The 18,558-nt window shown below is 65.5% G+C and overlaps 3 protein-coding genes across 5 annotated transcripts; 1 reads left to right on the top strand and 2 right to left on the bottom strand.

Annotated features, from left to right (window-relative positions):
- Positions 1-427: 427 nt before the first annotated feature.
- On the top strand, positions 428-11,861 carry APC2 (APC regulator of WNT signaling pathway 2; the record flags this gene model as incomplete). Its single annotated transcript, XM_082071853.1, has 14 exons — positions 428-568; positions 655-745; positions 817-982; positions 1,056-1,164; positions 1,253-1,366; positions 2,012-2,089; positions 2,756-2,833; positions 2,910-3,279; positions 3,783-3,878; positions 3,970-4,109; positions 4,187-4,264; positions 4,345-4,461; positions 5,035-5,249; positions 6,420-11,861. 14 exons carry the CDS (start codon positions 428-430, stop codon positions 11,791-11,793), a joined length of 7,167 nt encoding a protein of 2,388 aa, XP_081927979.1. The 3' UTR covers positions 11,794-11,861.
- Positions 11,862-13,468: 1,607 nt separating this feature from the next.
- LOC309449731 (UPF0449 protein C19orf25 homolog) lies at positions 13,469-15,193 on the bottom strand. 3 transcript variants are annotated; one of them, XM_082072067.1, is made up of 3 exons: positions 15,128-15,193; positions 14,531-14,701; positions 13,469-14,461 (listed from the first exon to the last, which is right to left on the bottom strand). In XM_082072067.1, exons 2-3 carry the CDS (start codon positions 14,676-14,678, stop codon positions 14,283-14,285), a joined length of 327 nt encoding a protein of 108 aa, XP_081928193.1. In that variant the 5' UTR covers positions 14,679-14,701; positions 15,128-15,193; the 3' UTR covers positions 13,469-14,282. The 3 variants fall into 3 exon arrangements, with proteins under 3 accessions (XP_081928193.1, XP_081928192.1, XP_081928194.1); XM_082072066.1 differs by having other exon boundaries at positions 15,081-15,160; XM_082072068.1 differs by lacking the exon at positions 15,128-15,193 and adding an exon at positions 15,077-15,123.
- Positions 15,194-15,310: 117 nt separating this feature from the next.
- REEP6 (receptor accessory protein 6) lies at positions 15,311-18,542 on the bottom strand. The gene is made up of 5 exons (XM_082072048.1): positions 18,354-18,542; positions 16,886-16,979; positions 16,561-16,699; positions 16,096-16,264; positions 15,311-15,408 (listed from the first exon to the last, which is right to left on the bottom strand). Exons 1-5 carry the CDS (start codon positions 18,466-18,468, stop codon positions 15,359-15,361), a joined length of 567 nt encoding a protein of 188 aa, XP_081928174.1. The 5' UTR covers positions 18,469-18,542; the 3' UTR covers positions 15,311-15,358.
- Between the last annotated feature and the right edge of the window lie 16 nt (positions 18,543-18,558).

The raw sequence follows: 18,558 nt of genomic DNA, 5'->3' as shown, positions 1-18,558 counted from the left end.
GGTGCGAGGGGCGGGTGTTGCGGCGAGGAGGAGGTTTGGGGGTGCAGGGCCGGCGGGGGGGGACAGAAGGGCTGGGGGGGATGGAGCGGGGCTGGGGGCACTGCTGGGGGGGCTGGGGCTGCCCCTGCTCGGGGGGAGCGGAGCGGGAGATGGTTCAGAAAAGACAAAAGCGAGACAAAGGGAGCGAGAGCGGAGCTGCCGCGGACGATGGAAACCAGGCAGGGGCTGGGGGGGCCGGGGCTGGGTACCCACCCCGCGCTGGGACGTCCCTTCTGGGGGGCGTTGGAGGCACCGGCTCTTGCTGGCACATCTCGTCCCTTCCCTGGGGGGTGCGGGTGTCGGGGTCCCCTGGGCTGTGTGGGGGGGCTGCGGGGAGCACCCCGGGTGCTGCCCGCCCGTCCCCCCGCAGGCGCTGCAGCGGGTGAAGATGTCCGGCTCCATCGCCTCGTACGAGCAGCTGGTGCGGCAGGTGGAGGCGCTGAGGAAGGAGAATAGCCACCTCCGGCGCGAGCTGCAGGACAACTCCAGCCACCTCTGCAAGCTGGAGAATGAGACCTCGGACATGAAGGTGGGGACAAACCTGGGGGTTGGACACGCGGCCCCTGTGCTGGGGCTGCGGGAGTGGGCGCACCCAACGCTCCGTCCCCGTTCCAGGAGGTCCTGAAGCATCTCCAGGGCAAGCTGGAGCAGGAGGCGCGGGTGATGGTGTCCTCGGGGCAGACCGAGGTGCTGGACCAGCTGAAAGGTGGGTACCCAGGCAGGGTGGGGGTGTCCCCACGCTGAGCCCCTCCCTCACGCCGCTGTCCCCATCCGCAGCCCTGCAGATGGACATCACCAGCCTCTACAACCTCAAGTTCCCGCCGGAGGTGGCCGGAGCCGGACGCAGCATTGAGGACGGTCCAGGGCCACCCGCAGCCCAGCGGGACCCCGGGGACCTGGGCAGGGCCACCCTCCGGCTGCTGGAGGAGCTGGACCGGGAGAGGTGACACCCGGGGGGGACACCTGGGGCTGAGGGGGGGTCAGGGCTGTGCTGACAGGGCTCCCCAACTCCCCAGGTGCTTCCTGCTGGGTGAGATCGAGAAGGAGGAGAAGGAGAAGGTTTGGTACTACGCGCAGCTGCAGAGCTTGGCCACGCGTCTGGACGAGCTGCCCCACGTCGAGACGGTGAGTGGGGTCACCCCGCACCCCCCAGCCGGGCCGCGGGCAGGACCTGACCCCCTCACGCTGTTCTCCCGGCTCGCGTCCCCCCCAGTTCTCCATGCAGATGGATCTCATCCGGCAGCAGCTGGAGTTCGAGGCGCAGCACATCCGCGCGCTGATGGAGGAACGATTCGGCACCGCCGACGAGATGGTGCAGCGGGCGCAGGTCCTGACCCTCCTCACTGCCCCTGTCCCGTGCTGGGGGTCCAGCTGCCCCATCACCCCATCCTGCCCCCTCCAGCCCCGTGCACCCTCACACCCAGCGCCCTGCATCCTCACACCCAGCCCTCTGCACCTTTGCCATCAGGTCTGTGCACCCTTGCACCAGCGATTTGCACCCTTGCAATCAGCCATTTACACCCTTGCACCTGCTCTTTGCACCCTCACATCCAGCTCTTTGCACCCTCACATCCAGCTTTTTGCACCCTCACATCCAGCTCTTTGCACCCTTGCACCAGCAATTTGCACCCTCACATTCAGCTCTTTGCACCCGTGCAGCAGCTCTTTGCACCCTTGCACCAGCAATTTGCACTGTTGCACCAGCAATTTGCACCTTCTCACCCAGCTCTTTGCACCCTTGCACCAGCAATTTGCACCCTCACATTCAGCTCTTTGCACCCTCACATCCAGCTCTTTGCACCCTTGCAATCAGCTCCTTGCACCAGCAATTTGCACCTTCTCACCCAGCTCTTTGCTCCTGCGCTTTGCACCCTCAGCCACCCATCTTTGCACCCTTGCACCCAGCTGCCCCCAGCCCTGTGCACCCTCACCCCTGGCTCTGGGGGTCCCAACACCCACTTTGTCCCCACAGATCCGGGCGTCCCGGCTGGAGCAGATTGACAAAGAGCTGATGGAGGCGCAGGACAAGGCGCAGCAGCCGGAGCCGCAGGTAGCGGGGCCAGGGCTGAGCCCCCCTGGGCCAGGGGCCACCCTGGGGGGTGCAGGAGTCTGGGGAGGGGAGAAGGGGGCCCGTCGCAGCCCCCTCACCATTGTCCCCATCCTGTCCCTGTCGCGGCACAGCCAGCGCAGCACAGCCAGCGCTTTGTGTGGCTCGGGCACCGTGAAATGGGCAGTTGCCATGGAGACGGGAAGTAGGCCATGGCGCGCAGCGGGTGGCCGCGGTGGCTCCCGCGGCATCTGCCAGGGCGGGCACCCCGCCAGCACCCCCTCCCTGCCCCCGCTCCGCCACCACCTCTGTCACCCACCACCCCCCTGTCACCCCATCCCCTCCATCACCTGTGCCTCCTCCATCACCAACGTCCCCTCCATCACCCCCAGCCCCTCCATCGCCCCACCCCGCATGTCCCCCCATCACCAACCCACACAACCAGCGCTGTGTGCTCAGCCCTGGCACCGTCCCCTGCTGCTGTGGGACCCCCGATCACCCCAATTCCAGCTGAAAAACACAAGCCTGGTGCTGACGGGAGCAATTGCACCAACTGGGAAGCGCTGCCGGGTTTAACGGCATGGGGGGGTTCCTGGAAAGCGGGAAGGGGCTGGGCGGGGGGGTGAGGGTGGTGTGTTGCAACCTGCCCCCCATTTACCCCCTTTGCAGCTCTGTGGGAAGGCGCCCGGTGTGGATGGGGACGGCAGCCTGGACCCCCCGACCCACCCCGAGGAGGGGGGCGGCAAGGTGAGGGGCAGCCACGACTCGGGGGGCTGCGCGGGGAGGGGGTGACCGCGCGTGACCCCGAGTCCCCGTCCCGCAGGTGGAGGTGGTGTTCTGGCTGCTGTCCATGCTGGCCACGCGGGACAAGGAGGACATGTCGCGCACGCTGCTGGCCATGTCCAGCTCGCAGGAGAGCTGCCTGGCCATGCGCCGCTCGGGCTGCCTGCCCCTGCTCATCCAGATCCTGCACGGCTCGGACGGCGAGCCCGGCCCCGCCGACGGCCCCGCCGGCGCCAAGGACGCCCGCATGCGCGCCAACGCCGCCCTGCACAACATCGTCTTCTCGCAGCCCGACGAGGGCCAGGCCAAGAAGGAGATGCGGGTGCTGCACGTGCTGGAGCAGATCCGCTCCTACGCCGAGACCTGCTGGGACTGGCTGTGGGGCCGGGACGGCGGCCGAGGCACCGCGGGTACGGGGAGCGGGGTGACCGGTGTGCGCACACATGGGGCCAGACGGGAGCCAACCTGTGCCCAGGGGCCACCAGCATCCTGGCTGGTACCAGCACTGGTGTGGCCAGTGGGACCAGGGCAGTGACCGCCCCTGTGCTGGGACCTGGGGAGCCCAAACCTCAAATCCTGGGGGCAGTTTTGGGCCCCTCACGCCCTTGAGGTGCTGGAGCAAGTTGAGAGAAGGGAACAGAGCTGGGGAAGGGGCTGGAGCACAAGGGTGATGGGAGCAGCTGAGGGACCTGGGGGGTTTAGTGAGGAAACGGCCTCAAGTTGCCCAGGGGAGGTTGAGGTTGGATGTGGGGAACAATTTCTTCCCCAAAGGGCTGTGGGGCATTGAACAGGCTGCCCAGGGCAGTGCTGGAGTCACCATCCCTGGAGGGCTGGACAGACGGACATGAGGTTCTCAGGACATGGGGCAGTGCTGGGGGTGGGTTATGGTTGGACTCCATGATTCTCCCTGCAGCACCGGTGCCCATCGAGCCCCAGATCTGCCAGGCCACCTGCGCCATCATGAAGCTCTCCTTCGACGAGGAGTACCGGCGCGCCATGAACGAGCTGGGTGAGCGCGGGGAGGGGGCGCCATCCCCGCGGCACGGCCGGCATCCCCGGCGGGGCGTCCCTGACCGCGGCACCCCCGTCCCCCCCCACAGGTGGGCTGCAGGCGGTGGCCGAGCTGCTGCAGGTGGACTATGAGATGCACAAGATGACGAGCGACCCGCTGAACCTGGCGCTGCGGCGCTACGCGGGGATGGCCCTCACCAACCTCACCTTTGGAGACGTGGTCAACAAGGTCGGGGGGGGCTGCAGTGTGGGGAGTGGGACTGGGGGGGATGCGGCGTCACCGTCACCATCCTCATCCTCCCGCAGGCGACGCTGTGCTCCCGCCGCGGCTGCATGGAGGCCATCGTGGCTCAGCTGGGCTCCGACAGCGAGGAGCTGCACCAGGTGGGTGCCGGGGCTCCCCGGGGCGGGGGACAGGCATGGGGACGGTCCCCACGCCCACCCACCCCGCTGTGCCCCCCCAGGTGGTCTCCAGCATCCTGAGGAACCTCTCGTGGCGGGCGGACATCAACAGCAAGAAGGTGCTGCGGGAGGTGGGCAGCGTCACCGGGCTGACGCGCTGCGCCCTGCGCGCCGGCAAGGTGAGCAGCGCCGCGGGGACGGACGGACGGACGGACACAGGGTGGCCAAACGGGGCGGTGAGAGCTCTGCGTGTCCCCCTCCCTGCACCTGGAGTGCTCAGGCAAGAAAACGGCTGCCAAGCTTACAAGAAGGCTGTAGTACACTGCTCATCGGAGCCCAGCTCAGCTTAAGGGAGTTTTATTGTGATGGACCAGAGCGCTGCAAGATCAGTGGACTCAAGTTGAAATTCAGGAGTGTCAAGATGAAAGTAACTGTTTTAAATTAAAGCGATTAATAAAAAAACACTTTACCAAAGATAGCTTAGACGCCAATGGAAGGGTTTTTATTACTGTTAGGGATTTGTTAATTTGAAGGAAAGAAGCAGTAGGCAGCCTTGTTCAAGCAGAAAGGACAGGCCTTATGCAGAAATGATGGACTAAAGCTAAACTTCCAGGAGAACAATTCAATAATGATCCAACTTTATTGACGAGGATCACACGGTGTGAACTGTGGGCTTGTCACATGCAGGGGCGGGAGTTGGACTCGATATTTGTGGGTCCGTTCCAGCTCAGGACACTGTGTTTCTTTGGCAGGAATCCACGCTGAAGAGCGTCCTGAGCGCGCTGTGGAACCTGTCGGCGCACAGCACCGAGAACAAGGCGGCCATCTGCGGGGTGGAGGGCGCCCTGGGCTTCCTGGTGAGCACCCTCACCTACAAGTGCCAGAGCAACTCGCTGGCCATCATCGAGAGCGGCGGCGGCATCCTGCGCAACGTCTCCAGCCTCGTCGCCACGCGCGAGGATTACAGGTCGGGGACCGTCCCCACGGCCGGGGGACGCTGGTTCATACCCCTTTTTCCAAGTATTCATTTGTTAGGTGACAAGAGGTCGGTTTGGCTGGAGAAAGAATTCCTGTGCAGCTACAGGTTCTTTAACAAGATACGCTGCCATCTGCTGAAATCCAACAGCGACCATAGAACCAGCGAATCGTTTTGGTTGGAAAAGACCTTTACGATCACTGAGTCCAACCTTTAACAATCTGCTAGAGGGACGGCACCTGATCTCAGCAGAAAACGGTGGCTTTTGTCTGGAAAGCCACATTCCACACCAATTTCAGTTCAGTGCTCCGCTAGGACGGAGTTTCGGAGCCGCTGTGGCAATACAGCGCAGCTCATAGAGCTTCGCACATCATTTGCAACAACAGGCGCCTTTGGGCAAACCACCTCTGCCCCAGGCTTGTCTGTGTCTCTTCAAGATGGTTTGCTAAGAAAAGATTAATTAAGCTACCTTTTGTTAATTAGGCAAAGGCTCACTCTGCAGTAGCCTTAATTGGCACAAAAAGCCAGTGAAAAAACAAACGTAACTACTAAGCTATTGTCCAGATTATCAGAGAAATCGTGCCAATTGTACTGTCCTTAGTTTCGTTAATTGCTTTTAAAGCAATGTTTATGGCAAGGGCCGAGATTTTTAAGCATGTCAAAAAAGTGCTTGATTACAATAATACACTATTTAAGTTAACTTTTTAAAATGACTTAAGGGCTTATTTTTGGAGTAGAGCTTATATTTCAAGCATCCTCAAAAATCCTAAAAAATCATGGTAGGGCTTATCTTTGGAGTAGGTCTTATTTTCAGGGTAGGTATTATTTTGGGGATAGGTATTATTTTCGTGGTAGGTCTTATTTTTGTGGTAGGACTTATTTTCGGAGTAGGTCTTATTTTTGAGGTAGGTAATATTTTCAACACAGGTTTTATTTTTGTGGTAGGTCTTATTTTGGGGGAAGGTATTATTTTTGGGGTAAGTTTTATTTTTGTGGTAGGTCTTATTTTTGAGGTAGGTAATATTTTCAACACAGGTCTTATATTTGGGGTAGGTCTTATTTTCAGCGGAAAAAGATAACTGTGGGGGGCTATTGATTTCCACCGTTTGATGTCCCAGCCGTAATTTTTGTTGGGTTGTCCCGTGTCGCTCTGTCCCGCAGGCAGGTGCTGCGGGACCACAACTGCCTGCAGACGCTGCTGCAGCACCTGCGCTCGCACAGCCTCACCATCGTCAGCAACGCCTGCGGGACCCTCTGGAACCTGTCCGCCCGCAGCCCCCGCGACCAGGAGCTGCTGTGGGACCTGGGGGCGGTCAGCATGCTGCGCAACCTCATCCACTCCAAGCACAAGATGATCGCCATGGGCAGCGCGGCCGCGCTGCGCAACCTGCTCACCAACCGGCCCCCCAAGTACAAGGACGCGGCCGTGGTGTCGCCGGGCTCCTGCATGCCCTCGCTCTACATGCGCAAGCAGAAGGCGCTGGAGGCCGAGCTGGACGCCAAGCACTTGGCTGAGACTTTTGACACCATGGAGAAGCAGAGCCTGAAGAGCCAGGGCGCCAAGAAGCCGCCGCGGCACATGGAGAGCCTGGTGAAGGATTACGCCTCCGACTCCGGCTGCTTCGATGACGACGAGGTGCCCAACATCTCCACCGGCGTGGAGACGGCCAGCGCCTCCGTCCTCTCCATGTTCCTCAGCTCCTCGTTCCTGCAGGGCCAGGCGCTGCCGCGGGCGCTGGCGCAGCGGCGATGCCCGGAGCCGGAGAAGGACGGCAGCGCCAAAGCCTCCGAGCCCAAGAAGCTGCCGCTGCCAGAGGACGACGTCTCGCTGGCCGCCGAGAAGCTGGCCAACAAGATCTCCAGCACGGTGGCCAAGATCGACAAGCTGGTGGAGGACATCTCGACCATGCACACGTCCTCGGACGACAGCTTCAGCCTCAGCTCGGAGGACCACGGGCTGGACTGGCAGTACGGCCCCGAGGAGGCGCACGAGGCGCGGGCGCAGTCCTGCTCGCCGTGTCGCCTCTCGGACGCCGGCGGCTTCGCCAAGCGGGAGAGCCTGAGCCGGGCACAGGCGCTGCTGCGGCTGAAAACCGCCTACACCAGCCTGTCCAACGACAGCCTCAACAGCGGCAGCACCAGCGACGGCTACTGCACCAAGGAACACATGAAGCCCTGCAGCAAAGCCGCCTTCCTGGACTGCCGCGACGAGCTGCAGCGCTACCAGAAGCGCCCGAGCCGCCTCGACCTCAAGAGCATCCTGGGCAGCAAACCGGAGCGGAGGGATCCCCCCGTGTCCAGGGGCAGGGACACGGCCGAGCCGGACAAGCCGGAGCAGCGAGAACTGCCCGAACGGGCCAAGAAGACGGTGACTTTCCCCAGCCCCACGGCGCTGGAGAAGGAGCCCGAGTGGAAGAGGGAGGTGGGCAGTAAGTTGGCCACCGACCCCCAGGTCCGCACCATCAAGCTCTCCCCGTCCTACCAGCACGTTCCCCTGCTCGAGACCCTGGCCAAGAGCGGTGCGGCCACCGGCGCCGGCCACCTGCTGGGCAGAAAGCAAGCCTGGCTGCCCCCCGCGCTGCTGCAGACGGCCGAGAGCTTGAGCAAGATCCCAGAGAAGCTGCCGGCCCAGGCACCGGCTGCGGCGGAGCAGGAGTCGGTGCAGAAATACTCGGTGGAGGACACCCCCATCTGCTTCTCCCGCTGCAGCTCCCTCTCCTCCCTCTCCTCGGCTGACAATGTGCTGGACGGACAGAGCCACAGCGAGAACGACCTGGACAGCGACTCCTCCCTAGAGATCCTGGAGATGGAGGAAGGTGACGGGGAAGGGGAGGACGGGAGGCAGGAGAAGGAGAAGGCGGCGGAGCCGGCTCCAGCCACGCCAGTGGGCATTTCCCAACCCATCACCATCCCCTTCCCGAAGCGGGACAAGGTTTTCCTGCGGGAATCGTCCCCGTCACGCCAGGAGGACCTGACGCCCTCGAGCTCCTCGGAGAACTACATCCAGGAGACGCCGCTGGTGATGAGCCGCTGCAGCTCCGTCAGCTCCCTGGGCAGCTTCGAGAGCCCCTCCATCGCCAGCTCCATCCAGAGCGACCCGTGCAGCGAGATGATCAGCGGCACCGTCAGCCCCAGTGAGCTGCCCGACAGCCCGGGCCAGACCATGCCCCCCAGCCGCAGCAAGACCCCCCTCTTTGAGCTGGGCTGCCAGGCGGAGAAGGAGACCAGCCAGTTCAACATCCAGTGGGAGAACAACGTCAAGAAGTTCATGGAGATCACCGACTTCAAGGAGCGTTTCCAGCTGCCCCAGGACCTGGACTCCATGGTTTACTTCACGGTGGAGAAACCCAACGAGAACTTCTCGTGCGCCTCCAGCCTGAGCGCGCTGCCGCTCCACGAGCACTACGTGCAGAAGGACGTGGAGCTCAAGCTGATCCCCACGTTCCCAGAGAGGAACAGCCTGAATTTCGTGGCTCACGAGAAGCGGGAGGAGCGGCGGGAGGAGCGGTACCTGGAGGGCCGGCGGCGGGCAGACCCCCCGGAACCCCCCGACGACGACGACATCGAGATCCTGAAGGAATGCATCAGCTCCGCCATGCCCTCCCGCTTCCGCAAGGTCCGGAGCTCCCTGCTCGCCGGCCAGGTCCTGCACCCCCAGACCAAGAAGCCGGTGCACGTCCCCGTCTACATGCTGGTGCCGGCCCACGCGCACCCCGCCGTCCCCAAGCACCTGCGCGCCAGCGCCCGCGACCTCTTCAGGGACGACGACTCCTTCACCGACTCGGCTGACGGGACCCCTGGCAACTTCTCCAGCGCCGCCTCGCTGAGCGACGAAACCCTGCGCTACCCGGCCCCCGAGGAGGCCGAGCGCCCCTGCGCCGCGGGGACGGGGGTCCTGCCTGAGGGACACCGCGAGGCGGGGGGCACCGGTGCCATCCCGGCCAGGAGAGCCGCCTCCGGCAGCTCGGCGCCCGCCCGGCTGAGCTCGGCGTGCCGCGGGGAGGGGAAGCGGGGCCAACCCCCCCCGAAGAGCAGAGCCAGCCTGGAGCTGGAGGTGGGGGGCACCGGCGGGAGCCCCGGGAGGAAGGACGCGCCCCAGGAGGACGGGGTGGCCTTCCAGTCGCTGTGCCACACCACGCCGACCGAGGAAGCCGTCTACTGCTTCTACGAGCAGGACTGGGACGAGCTGCCCGCGGCGGGCAGGGGGGGCACCGGCGGCAGAGCCCAGCCCAGCCAGGGGGAGCGCTGCGGGGGCTCTGGCCCCCACAGGGACCCCGAGCTGGGTCCCCGGCCGGTGAAAGCCAAACCGCAGAACAACCTCATCGCCGACGAGACGCCGCCGTGTGACTCCCTCAGCTCGTCCATGAGCTCCCTAAGCGACGCCAACCTCTCCGGCGGTGAGGAGCGGGGCCAGCCCTGCGGCAAAGCCCCCCGGCCGCGGCCGGCGGTGGGGCAGGCACGGGGGGGCTCCCCCGGCTCCCGCACCCTCAACTCGGAGGATGACCTGCTGCAGAAGTGCATCGGCTCGGCCATGCCCAAGCGCCGGCGGCCGGCGGCTCGCCGCAGGATGGCGGAACGCAAGCAGAAGCCACCGGGCGCCGGTGGGAGAGAGCGGAACGTGGAGGTGAAGCATCACCCCAGTGAGGACGCCGGCTCCGACCGCGGCTCCGACCTGGACAGCGTGGAGTGGCAGGCCATCCAGGAGGGAGCCAACTCCATCGTCACCTGGCTGCACCAGGCTGCCGCCTCCCTCTCGCGGGAGCCTTCCTCCGAGTCCGACTCCATCCTCTCCTTCATGTCGGGGCTCTCGGTGGGCTCCACGCTGCAGCTCTCGCTGGGCCGGCAGGAGAAGCCGCGAGCCGGCAGCGCGGCCGGACGGGACACGGCCAGGAGGGAACACGGCAAGAGCCGCCCGGAGAAGAAGGACGCGCCGGGTGCCCGTCCCGCCGGCCGCGGCAGCGCCAGGGCGGAGCGGAGCCCGGCGCCCACCAAGCCGGTGCCCAACCTGCCCGTGGTTTTCCGTGGCAGGACCGTTATCTACATGCCCAGCCTGGCCAAGGACGCCCCCAGCCCACGAGCCACCCCCAAGAAAAGCCCCGTGGCCAAGCCCGCGGCGCCGCCGGCCAAGAACCTCTCGCTGAGCCAGCAGCGGTCGCGGAGCCTGCACCGGCTGGGCAAACCCCCCGACAGCGGGGAGCTGGCGCTGCCCAAGAGGAGCACCACGCCGCCCGCCCGCATCGGCAAGGGCCCCCCGTCCTCGGGCTCCTCCCGCACCTCCACCCCCTCCCAGCACGGCCCCAAGAAGCTGCCGTCGCCCTCCCAGCTCGCCAAGCAGGGTCCCCCGGCTGCGAGCAAGGTGGGCGGCTCGTCGTCCCCACCGGGACCCCCAGGCAGAGCCCCGGCCCCCAAATCCCCGGCTCCCCGGCAGTCCAAGACACAGAAGTCGCCCGTGCGCATCCCCTTCATGCAGAAGCCCAGCAGGAAGGTGCTGCCGGGCCGGGGCACCATGCCGGTGCTGGAGGAGCAGGGGGGTAATGACAAGGCTCAGGGCGGGGGGCCGGGCCGGCGGCTCAACCTGGTGCGGATGTCATCCACCCGCTCCAGCGGCAGCGACTCGGATCGCTCTGGCTTCCTGCGCCAGCTCACCTTTATCAAGGAATCCTCCAGCCTGCTGCTGCGGCACCGCGCCGAGCTCAACCCGGCAGCGCCGGCGGCACCGCTGCCTCGCCGGGCCTCCCCGCCGCGCCGCCGCGCCGCCCTCCCCGCCGTCTTCCTCTGCTCCTCCCGCTGCGAGGAGCTCAAGGCGGTCAAACCGGCGGCCCCCAGCCCGCGGTCCCTTGTCCCCAGGGCCCAGCCCGGTGGCAAAGTCCCCACCGGGGTCAAGGCGCCGCGGAGGACCAGCTCCGAGAGCCCGTCACGGCTGCCGGTGAAGAGCAGCATCCCCGCGCCTGAGCCCTTCAAGCGATACTCGTCATCGCCCAACATCAGCGTGGCGCGGCGGACGGGCAGCCCGTCCTCCGTCCTCTCCGCCCGCTCCGAGGCTTCGGCGCAGCGGCGGCGGCAGCAAACGGAGCCGGTACCCAGCGAGCAGCCGGCCAAGCCACCCGTGGTGATGATGAAGGGCACCTGGCGCAGGATCCGAGATGAAGACATCCCCCACATTCTCAAGAGCACGCTGCCCTCGTCCGCCCTGCCGCTGGCGGGCACCGGCGAGGAGGAGCGTCCCGGCAGCCCCAGGAAGACCAGCGATGCCGTGGTGCAGACCGAGGACTTCGCCACCGCCAAGACCAACTCCAGCACCTCGCCCACGCTGGAGACGCGCCAGGGACCCCCCCGCGCCACCGGTGATGGTGAAGCCCCCGCCAAGGCCACCCTGCCCATCTCCTTTGGCCACGAGGCGCCCGCCGGCACCTTCCCCGCCAGCCGGCACGGCTCCCCGAGCAGAGCCGCCCGCGTTACCCCCTTCAACTATGTCCCCAGCCCCATGGCGGTGACAGCGGTGGCCGAGAAAGCGGTGGAGAAAATCCAAGCTTGAGGCTCCCGCGACCCCCACGGGCGCCAGCCAGGACTGTGCCGGGGGAGGACAGCGATGCGGGACAGTTGGGGACCAGCGTGTCCCCCCCACCCCGGCTGGGGTGTTGCTGCTCTGGAGAACCGCGGGTCCCAGCACCACGGACCAGGCAGAGCTGGCGGGACCCACTGGGCGCTGATGGCTCGAACTGGGGTGACGCTTGGTGCCCGTGTCCTGCTGATGGACACCCCAGGACAAGGGGAGTAGGGGCTGTGTCCCCCCAGCCCGCTCACCTGCCCCAGGCAGAGGTTGAACTGGGACCGTGTCCCTGCACCAGATCTCCATGCTACAGCTCGGCACCAACACACGGCTCTGCCGCCAATCGCTGCTCATTTATTAGGAACGGGAAGGGACGTGTGGTGGGAGAGGCTTTGTGGGGCGACGGGGCTAGGACCCCCCCATTTGTGCTGCTCGAGGCTCCTCATTAAGCTGCTGGGGTGTTGGGTGGAAAAGGCGCAAGAGGACGTGGGGTTGTCCCGGGAGGCCACTCAGGGTCACGTCACCGGGCTGGGGAGCTGCCCTGGTGGGGACAGGGTGCTGAGCTGGCACCGGGGTGCCCGACCCCCAGGGAAGGGTTTGGGACCCCTTACCCCCCCGCAGCTCCCCACCCCGGGGTGGAGGAGCCTGTCCCCACCTGTCCCCATGTGCCGTGGACACGAGTCCACCCAGGACTGGATTACGCCCACGAGCATGGGGATCCCAGCCCCAAAGCACCGGGGACGCTCCTGCTCCTACATCCCAGTGCCCTGGGGGGGCTGCAGGGGCAGGCACGGGGCGCTGGGGACACTGCAGGGAAGACAGGGATGCACAGGGCGGGTGTGGGGACATCACGAGTGGCTCTGGGGACTCGCGGGAGGACATGGGGACATGCGAGGGGTCCCCAGGAACATGCACTGGGTTGGGACGTGCCCACCCCGGTTCCCGCTGCGGGGGCTGCAGAAAAGGGGACACAGTGCCAATACGCAGCACGTCCCCCCAGTCCCGAGCGCTGGACGTGCCAGGAGCACCAGCAGCACCAGCATCTCCCCATGGCCCCAGGTTCATGCTCCCCAGCCCAGCTCTGCTCTCAACCCCCATGTGGAGAATCGCGCCAGGTCCTGGGGTGCCCGGTCCCCCATCACTGTATGTATGTACTGAGGATATTCCAGACAGTATTCCGAATTAAAAGCTGACCTGTGTAAATAGGATGGGCTGGTCCGTCTGTCGCGTTCCCCTGGGCCAGGAGGAGCTGCAACCCCCCCGCAGCGTTTTCCGGACCCATTTGTTGTGCTTCGTGGCCGAGGAGGTGACAGGTGGCTTGAGGGGGTTGGTGGGGTCCGTGCTGGTGAAGGACAAAACGCCGACCACCCGTCCCCCGCACACCAAGGGGCCCCTTGAGTCACCCTGTGGGGCAGCAGGGCCCTTATACAGACATGGACCCCCAAAAACTGCATGGACACCATGTAAGGTGGGGAGTGGGGTTTGGCCTCGTGGCCCCCAATGACCGATGGCAAACCAAACCCCACGCTGTGGGGAGAGAACCCATCACCGAGGGAAGGGCTGGGTGTCCCCAGCACCCCCTGACCCCCCAGCTCCCTGGGGTATTACTTTGACTTTACTCCCTGCACGGGGGCATGCGGACAGAAAGTCGCATCCTCAGTTCTCAGAGAGGTGTTTTTAATGTGATTTGTGCCAATCCCCAGCACTGGGGTGACCCGTCCCCACCTGCACAGGACAACTCCGCTCCCACTGTCACCACAGTGGGGCCGAGGGACCTGTCCAGCCCCCCAACAGGCTGCAAAACCAACCCCGGGGTCCCTCAGCGCTTGGCTCTGGAGGACGTGGCTGCCCTGACCCGACTTGGTGTGGTTCTCAGGCTGCTCAGGAGCCGCTCGAAGAAGAACTCGGTCTGGTACTGCAGCTCGTTGAGGTGCCGCAGGAAGGGGGGGCCCTCGGCTTTCGTCACGTCCACGTACACCGGGATCATCTTGGTGCCGCGGCGGTGGATGCTGTGGTGCAGGTTCCACTCGGAAACGCGCCGGCACCACGGGTCGCCCAGCGACTTGGCGGAGAGGAGGAGGATGGCCACCCGGCTGGCCTCGATGACCTCCACAGCCGTCAGGACCACGGACGTCCCGGCCACCTGGTCCTGGTGCTCCGCGTAGCCCCGAAATCCTTCTTTCCTCAGGCGCTCCGAGATGCGGGAGGCGATGGGGTCGTCGTCGGGGCAGTACCAGATGGAGAAGTCGTAGGTGAAGCTGCGGCGCGAGGGCGCAGAGGACATGCCACCCGCCCCGGGGACGCTGCAGGGACAGCGGGGACCGAGCGCGGCGGCTGAGCCGCTCCCCCCGCACCGGATCCTCCCGTAAATCAAACGTAAATCAACCCCAGATTTGAGCAAACGAAACCGCCGCGGTCCGGGGTGCCCGCGGGGCAGAGCGCCGGCAGCGCCCGGCCGGACAGACGGACGCGGCTCAGAACGCCCGTTGCCTCATGTCGGCGATGCTGCGGTCCAGCGCCGCCCCCGCCCGCAGCAGCTGCTCCCGCCGCTCCCGCAGCCGCTCCCGCGCCGCCCGCAGCCGCTGGGTCATGGCCGCGTAGCCGCGGCTCTGCCGGTACAGCCGCTCCCGCTCCTCCTGCCCGCCGAGGGGGTCTGGGGGGCAGAACGGGGGCTGAGCGGGGGCGGGGGGGGGGCTCCCCCTCCCCGCGCCCCGGGGCTCACCTGGGGAGGGGTCCCGGTCCGGGCGGGGCTCGGCGGGGAGCACGAACACGGGGTCCCCCGGGGGGGCGCCCCGCACGTCGGCCAGGAGCTGCTCGGCGCTGGGCGGGTCAGGGCGGGTGGGCAGCACACGCTTGGCCTTGGAGCTCATCACGGGGGGGCCGCATGCGGGGGCTGGGCGAGTGGAGGGGGGGTGAGGAGGCTGCGCTGCCCGCACCCCCGGACAGACAGACGGACAGACAGACTCCCTTCCCCTCCCTGCCCCGCGCTGCCCCGGTACACGGACCTGTCCCCCCATACAGACAGACAGCCCCCTCCACCCTGTGTCCGGAACGGACGGACAGACAGACCCCCCCCACACACATCGCTCCAGGACAGCAGGACAGACAGACAGACATCGCTCCGTCCCCCCCTGCCGCCATGAGAAACAGACAGACGGAGTCCCCCCTCATCCCGGGACAGACAGACGCGCCCCGCCCCGCCCCTGGGACACACAAAGTGAGCGGACAAACAGACAGACACCCCCCCAGGACGGACGGACGGACAGACCGACCGTTCCGCTGCCCGTTTCCCGGACGGACACACGGACGCACTCCCCACCTTCCTCGCGGCCACCGTAGCGCCGAAGCCCCGCCCACCGCAGCCTCCACTTCCGCGATTGCGTCATCCCCCCGCCCCTTTCCCTGCGCCACGCCCTCGCTCTTAAAGGCGCCGCGTCCGTAAGGAACACACGAGACAGGCTGTCACGGAGCACCGGGAGCCCCCGGGGGTTTATTAGGGAAGCCCCAAGCCCAGGCCCCGGTGTCACAGCGCCGGTACCACTGTCCCCTGTCACTTGCTCTTCTCTGGTTCTCGTGCCAGGTTCAGGGCTGCTCTGGAGGCTGCAGGACACACGGACACGGTGTTAGGATCCATCCCCAGTACAGTGGCCACCCAGCCGGTGACATCGGGGACAAGCCATGTGGCACCATCTCATTCCCACCCGCTCCCGACGAGGAACATGGCACTGGGGGGGACACACGGCACTGGGGGGACACACGGCACTGGGGGGACACACGGCACTGGGGGGACACACGGCACTGGGGTTCTGGCTACAGAGAAGCAGGAGGGAAAGCGACTGCTCTACCCACACCGAGGGACAAGGGGACGTACAGACAGGCTGAGCTGCGGCGCCACCTCGGCCGCCAGCCGGGCTCTGCTGCGGAGCAGAGTCTGCAGCACTGGAGCAGGCGGAGAAGAGAGAGAACCACAGAATCATTTGGGTTGGAAAAGCCCATCAAGATCATGGAGTCCAACCATAACCTACCCCCGGCACTGCCCCATGTCCCTGAGAACCTCATGTCCGTCTGTCCAGCCCTCCAGGGATGGTGACTCCAGCACTGCCCTGGGCAGCCTGTTCAATGCCCAACAGCCCTTTGGGGGAGAAATTGTTCCCAGATCCAACCTCAACCTCCCCTCGTGCAACTTGGACAGAGGGGGAGAACGAGACCCCCCGCTCGGCTCCTGTCACCACGAGGGGTTGCCCTGGACACTGAGCAGGACGGGGGGGACGAGGGGACCCCTGTTACCTTCTCGGGTGACGCTGGAGGCCATGTCCAGGGCTCTGCTGCTGAGGTGGCCCAACACACTGTCCACAGTCTGGTGGTGCCGGAGGAAGCAGGGCCGGATGACGTTCTGGTAGAGCACCTGTGACCCGTTCCAGGAGATGGGGGCCATGCACCACAGCAGGAACAGGCACTGCGGGACGAGAGGTGGAGCATGGCAGGCAGGGCACGCAGGACGGGCTGCTCCATTCCCCCAGCCTGGCCCAAAGGCGCTTCCCAAGGCTGGAGCTCGCTGGAGGCACCTGTCCCATCCCTGGAGACATCCCAGGCCAGGCTGGACGGGGCTCTGAGCAACCTGAGCTGCTGAAGATGTCCCTGCTCATGGCAGGGGGGGCACTGGATGAGCTGGGAAGGTCCCTCCAACCCAAACCATTCTATGATTCCATGCTTCTATGACCTCAGCTGCTCTGGCCCCAGTAAAACCATTACCTTCCCAGCGTAGTAGAAGGGGAACCAGTAGAGGAAGATGTCAGAGAAGAATTCAGCTACGTTGAAGACGCCATACACCACCCAGTACGTCAGCCACGTGGTGTCGTCCTCCTTGTTGGAGCTCTCGATGGCTTTGATGCTGCAGCAGGAGAGGAGAGGTCACGGCTGCTGCTCACCTCCTGCCCAAACCCTGGAGCAAACCTGCTGCTGCCCCTGGCGTTGTCAGGAAGGTCTCAAGAGCTTCCTGAGCATCACATTGACCAGGGGGACCCTCAGCTAAGGGCAGGGGATGCTCTCCAGATGCTGCAGGGACACGGGCACTTACGAGACGTAGGCGGGGTATGCAAAGCCGATGAGGTTGCAGAGCAGCGAGGCGCCGTAGCCGAACACCAGGTAGAGCCCCAGGAACGCAGCAGAACCTGCCCAGGGGACAGAGGGGATGGTCACATCCCTGCCAACGTCACAACGGCAAAGAGAGACCCTGGCCCAGCCCACCGAGCGGGTTTCTCACCCCGGCAGGGAGAAGAGGCACGTGTCGGCACCTTCCAGTTGGGAATAACGACCACCCCCAGCTAATTCCAGTATGACCATCCACACACCGCACCACTCATTGTGCTTTCGACCTGTCGTCAACCCTGGACCTGGGCCAGACGTTGGCAGCCGAGACTTTACCACGCACCCACAGTCCAAAGTCAAGGGCTCAAGGTTCTCCCCTGCGCAGAGCTCAGAGCCACTTGTCATTTTGATAACGGCTGCTCCAGGCCAAGCCCCGCTCCCAGCACCCACGGCTCCTTCTGCTCCCCGTGCACACCCCCAGTCCCTGCCCGTGCTCAGCAGCTGCTGCTTGTCATGGACTGAGCCCCCTGAGAACCAGCAATCCAATCCCACTGACCTCTTATTAAATTAAATCCTTACAATTAAATGTAAGCCATGGTTTTGGTTGTTTGGAGCCTGCCCAGCCCTCAGATGCTGGATCAGCTGAGAGAGCTGGTGACACTGGGACAAGGAGCCCTTGTTCCCAAAACCAGCACGGGGTCTCGGTGGCCCCGAGGGTGCCAGCAGGCAGCCGAAACACCAACCCTGATGGGGCAGGGGGCAGGACAGCAGCCTGGGGACACGCAGAGCTGGAGTCGAGGTCATTTACTGTCACACCCCAGCAGCTTCTCATCCACCCTGCACATAAACTCCTCTGTCACCGTAAGCACCTTGTCCTGCCACGGGCAGGGACATCAGGACTTAGTCTGTGCCGGTGAATTAGAGGAAAGTCCTTGCTGGGCTCGGGGACGGATTATCCCGGCTCTGCTCACGGCAGCAGTTCTGCCCTCGCTCTGCCCCCAGGACCTGGGGTCCCCAACAGCTCGTCTGACCCGATGCATTTCGGGGGCTCTCCCTTGGGGAGTGGGAACCCCCCTCCATCAGGGCCAGGCTTCCCGGGGGTCTTGAGGGTCCAACATGCAGACCCTGCAGGTTTTAGGGTGCACCGACCCTTGGGTTGGGGTGCAGGATGGACGGTGTGGCCACCCCCGGGGGCAGCCCCCATCCCAGCACGGCCCCGCTCCCTGACGGCACCGAGCACCCCCAAACAGGGGGCCCTGCCCGAGCCCTGCCTGCCCCCCCGCAGAGCCCAGACGCACGGTGAGGGGCTGCAGGGTGCTCCGGGAAGGAGGAGGGACCCTCGGAGACCCCGAAACAGCAGGGACGGGAAGGGAGTGGGCAGCGCAGCCCAGGAACGAGGCCGGGGGGAACGGGAGGAACCGGGGGGGACCGGGAGGGTGCGGGGGTGCCCGTCGCACCTGTGGCCAGGTAGAGCCGCCGGACGCCGGTGCGGGCCTCCAGTCGGCCCAGCAGGTCGCCGAGCGGCCCGGGGCGATCGAGGAGGCGCTGCAGGCGCTGCGGCACCGTGCCCATGGCTGCAGCGGCCCCGCTCCCACCCGGCCGGTCCGACCCGTCCGGCCCCCCCGGCGCCTCCGCAGCCCCGGGCATCGCGGCGGTGGGCGG

The sequence above is a fragment of the Streptopelia decaocto genome (genome assembly GCF_964273445.1).
Source record: "Streptopelia decaocto genome assembly, chromosome: 24".
Classification (NCBI taxonomy): domain Eukaryota; kingdom Metazoa; phylum Chordata; class Aves; order Columbiformes; family Columbidae; genus Streptopelia; species Streptopelia decaocto.
The sequence above is the reverse complement of the archived record's forward strand: the minus strand, read 5'-3'. Positions and strand labels throughout refer to the sequence as shown.